At 42.6% G+C, this 3,492-nt stretch overlaps 1 protein-coding gene across 2 annotated transcripts in view; it reads left to right on the top strand.

Moving 5' to 3' along the window:
* The first annotated feature begins 561 nt into the window (after positions 1–561).
* SLC2A12 (solute carrier family 2 member 12) overlaps positions 562–3,492 on the top strand; it is a 30,306-nt gene continuing 27,375 nt past the window's right edge. For both annotated transcript variants that reach the window (XM_042828198.1, XM_042828206.1), the window contains exon 1: positions 562–841. In XM_042828198.1, coding sequence (XP_042684132.1) covers positions 724–841 — 118 coding nt within the window. In that variant the 5' untranslated portion in view covers positions 562–723. The remainder of the gene's footprint in view (positions 842–3,492) is intronic.

Genomic DNA, 3,492 nt, shown 5'->3' with positions numbered 1-3,492 from the left:
CTGACTCTGCTGAAGATAGTAGGCATGGAGCAACTCCAGCAGCTCTCAAAACCAAGCCTTTGTCTCCCTAAAAATGAGACAATCTCAGCTTTTCCCTAAATGTTACAGGAGAGAGATTGGCTTGCCATTATATTTGGTTGTAAAATAGTGTGTGCATTTATGCTATGAAAACCTGCCTTCTATCTTCCTGGAGTGCAGAGGAATGTCATAGTTTTGCTGCTGTTTCTCAGCACAACTTGCTCATGCCTCAAAAGAATGAAGTGACACTGTGTGCATGTGTGCTCAGCGCCTGAAATTCAGCTGACACAGCACACACTCCAGATCCTCCCCTCCATGTGCTTTCTCTGCTTAAAAAAACATGTGTATGAGCATGAGGGAGAAGAGAAAAAAAGAGATCCCTTAAGCTAGTGGGTAAGGAATGTGCGCCGTGCTGTGCACGAATGTCTGATGTCTCCAACTATTTGTTAAAAGGCAACAGCAATGCTTCCGACAGATGTCCCTCCCCTCGCCTGCAATAGGCTCCCAAGAATAGCAACAGCCTGTGTCACTGCAAAGGGCAAAGCCTTCTGAAATAGCAACAAAGTTGTGCACAAACCACTTTGCAGTCCGCATTTGGTTTCAGCCAGCTCCAGCAACTTGTTGCAATGACGAAAATCAGCTGGGCTTTCCTTTCCAGTCTGGGGAGGACATTCACCCTCTGAGAGGCTTCCAGCTGAGGCGACGATGGCACCCGAGCAGAGTGCAGAGGAGCTTGGCCAGCAGTGCCAGGCGATGAGAGCAGGGGAGGATGAGGAAGGTGGCAGAGGCAGCGGGCACCTCCGCCAGCTGCCAGCTGCAGCAGGTAAGGCGGCGGGACCGGGCACAAGCTGTTGCTGATCAGCAGCACATGTGTAGCTTGCAGGGTGCGGGAAGACAGCAGCAAAGCCTGTGGACTTGGACACACACCGTCCCAGTTCCTAGCAGTGTGAGTGGGGAAATAGCAAGCAAGGAGGGAAACACTGTCTGCAGTTTTGAGTGGTGACATATGCAGTACTTTTCCCTCAAGCCCTACTGTTCGTGCATGAGTTGTCTGCTGTGTAAATCTCTTTCTTTTACGAGGATCAGTTATCTGAGTAACCAGGGGACCCAATGCATCCAAGATAAGATAAGAGTGGTGCTTCAACCCATGCAAGCTCAATTCATTCCCAGGAGGGGAACTCCAGGAAGGCCATGTGAGAATTGCACCTGCTCGTGTAGAGGGAGTTTTTGGGATAGGGTGCCAGGGGCTCCCTTCTATTTCTTCTATCCAAGTATTTCATGAAGAAGCAGGGTTTCCATGCTGACACTTAGAGAAATTAACTGCAGAATTTCTTCTGAAAAAGATTTTCAAGTGCTGAAGCTAAATTTCATAACTCTTCACCTTTGCTGTCCCACCCAGCAGTGTTTGCAAGTCACACATGGTTTCGCATCTCAAAGCTCTTCTGCTGCCATTAAGATCTAGTGAAATGGCCCACAAATGTGACTTTTCTCACACAGAAGACAGCTGTGCCCAAATGGGAAAGTATCACTGCAAGCCAGAAATGGCTGTGATGTCAGGAGCAAGTTTTGTTCACTTAAAAATGAATGAGCTGACTGAGCCATGCATACTCAGACACCATAGGCACAAATGCTTTGTTGGAGTGAAGCAACAGTCAGTCGAGCAGCTTCTACTGACAACTGGGAGCAGAGGAAACAGAGGTTAATGAAGAACAGAAAGCCAGTCGGCAGGCAGATGTATTTAACATTACCCTAGGGTATGGGGGAGCAGTGCACATTGTTACAGGATGGCGTTATCAAAGGGAAGCACAGCAGTTGCAATAACCTGAGACTGAAGCTACTGCAGCATGAGAGCTATAGTTAAAAGTGGATGAGCAGATTACACACTTGGCCTTACCCTCAGAAATTAAAGCAGTAATCTGAGAAACTCACTAGGAATTAAAGGAAATTGTTGATTCTTACTGGAAAATAAGAAAACACAAGACTCCATTTAATGTACTGAAGAGCCAGGCTGCCTGTTGACATAATAAAAATGCATGTCAAAGCACTGAGAAAGGTGCTCAGGCTCTGCATTGCACTCTTTCCATTGATTCTAGGATAATTTGTTCATAAAATATCAATTTTATTCACACAATACATTCTCCAAGCTTACAATGTATGAAGCACACAATATTTCCCACCATTGTAGGAATGAAGATGCATGAAAATGCGCAATACATTAGCTTCCTTCTGCCCCTTCTTTTTTTTAACTTCAATTAAAAAAAAAAAAAAAAAAAAAAAAAAAAAAAGCTTTGGGTTTGCCTTTCTTGCTAGCAAGAGTTATGTTTGTCGAACAGTTATGACATTACCTGGTGCTAATGCTATTTTGGGGTAAAATTAATATTTTATGAGAATGTCCATCTCTAATCATAATATAACTTCATCCCAAAGCAGCATTTTATTTCTTCCCATAGGGTTTTGTAGAGTAACGATTTCACATCTCACACCAAACTTCTAGATAGATGGCTAGTTCAAAGTTATCCTAGATCATGTAAGTAGTGTGTCTATTGAGCAAGTACTGGTTCTAAATAAATCTCAGACATTAGAACAGATCAGTGGGGTAACATATATCTCTTTACACTGTGCACTTGGATGAGATAGAAAATAATTATGACAGTGCAGCAAAGATCACAATGGCATGAAAATGGGAAAATCACCTTTGATGACAAACAAATCTACAATTTAATTATGTGGTGATTCCCAACATATGCTATTAAATATTTATGCTACAGAATCATGTGATCCACATGCTACTTATTAGCAAAATGCTACCCTGATGACATTTTGGGGAATTTTGAACACTATTTCCTCATCAAGGCAAAATTTTTGGCAGTCAATTGGCACTCAGATGCAGAAAAAAAAAGTTCTTAAAAATAGCTTAAAATTTTCAGATACAAGTGCTGTATTTTTAATATTTATCACGGACAAAGTAGATGTCCTTGGCTCAGATCATTTATCCATAATGCCCATGAAGTACAAGTGCAAACCAAGTTTTGCCTTTGGAAAGAGTGTGCTTGAACAGAAGTAGAAAGGGGCACACCCTTTTTAACTTGGCCCCATCCTGTCCCATCAGCAGCACACTCAGCTATACTGCAACTGTTCTCGGTCTCTTTTTCAGGAACAAAGTATAAACAGTTCCAGAAAATGTTCTTGAAGACAAGTTTGTTTGCCAAATAGTGCTGCTATTGACTTGAGTAACAGTTATGAAAAAGCATTTTGTTTACATGGGAAAACTAAACAAGAGACTTTCTAATCACTTGTCACACAGTCACACACTGGTTAGCCACAGGGCTTGTTGCAGGCAGGAGAAGAAACCTCTCTCTTTGGTGTAAGCCACCACTAAAACAGATTTTCCCTTGGGCTGTACACCACCGTACATTTTGCATGCATCTCCTGAAAATGAGAGGAACAAACATTTTAGGATAAAGGAATAAGGGA

This window comes from Centrocercus urophasianus, unplaced genomic scaffold (genome assembly GCF_019232065.1).
Source record: "Centrocercus urophasianus isolate 14NV4802_14NV808 unplaced genomic scaffold, USGS_Curo_1.0 seq_10, whole genome shotgun sequence".
Taxonomy (NCBI): domain Eukaryota; kingdom Metazoa; phylum Chordata; class Aves; order Galliformes; family Phasianidae; genus Centrocercus; species Centrocercus urophasianus.
This window is presented reverse-complemented; position numbering and strand designations above follow the sequence as displayed.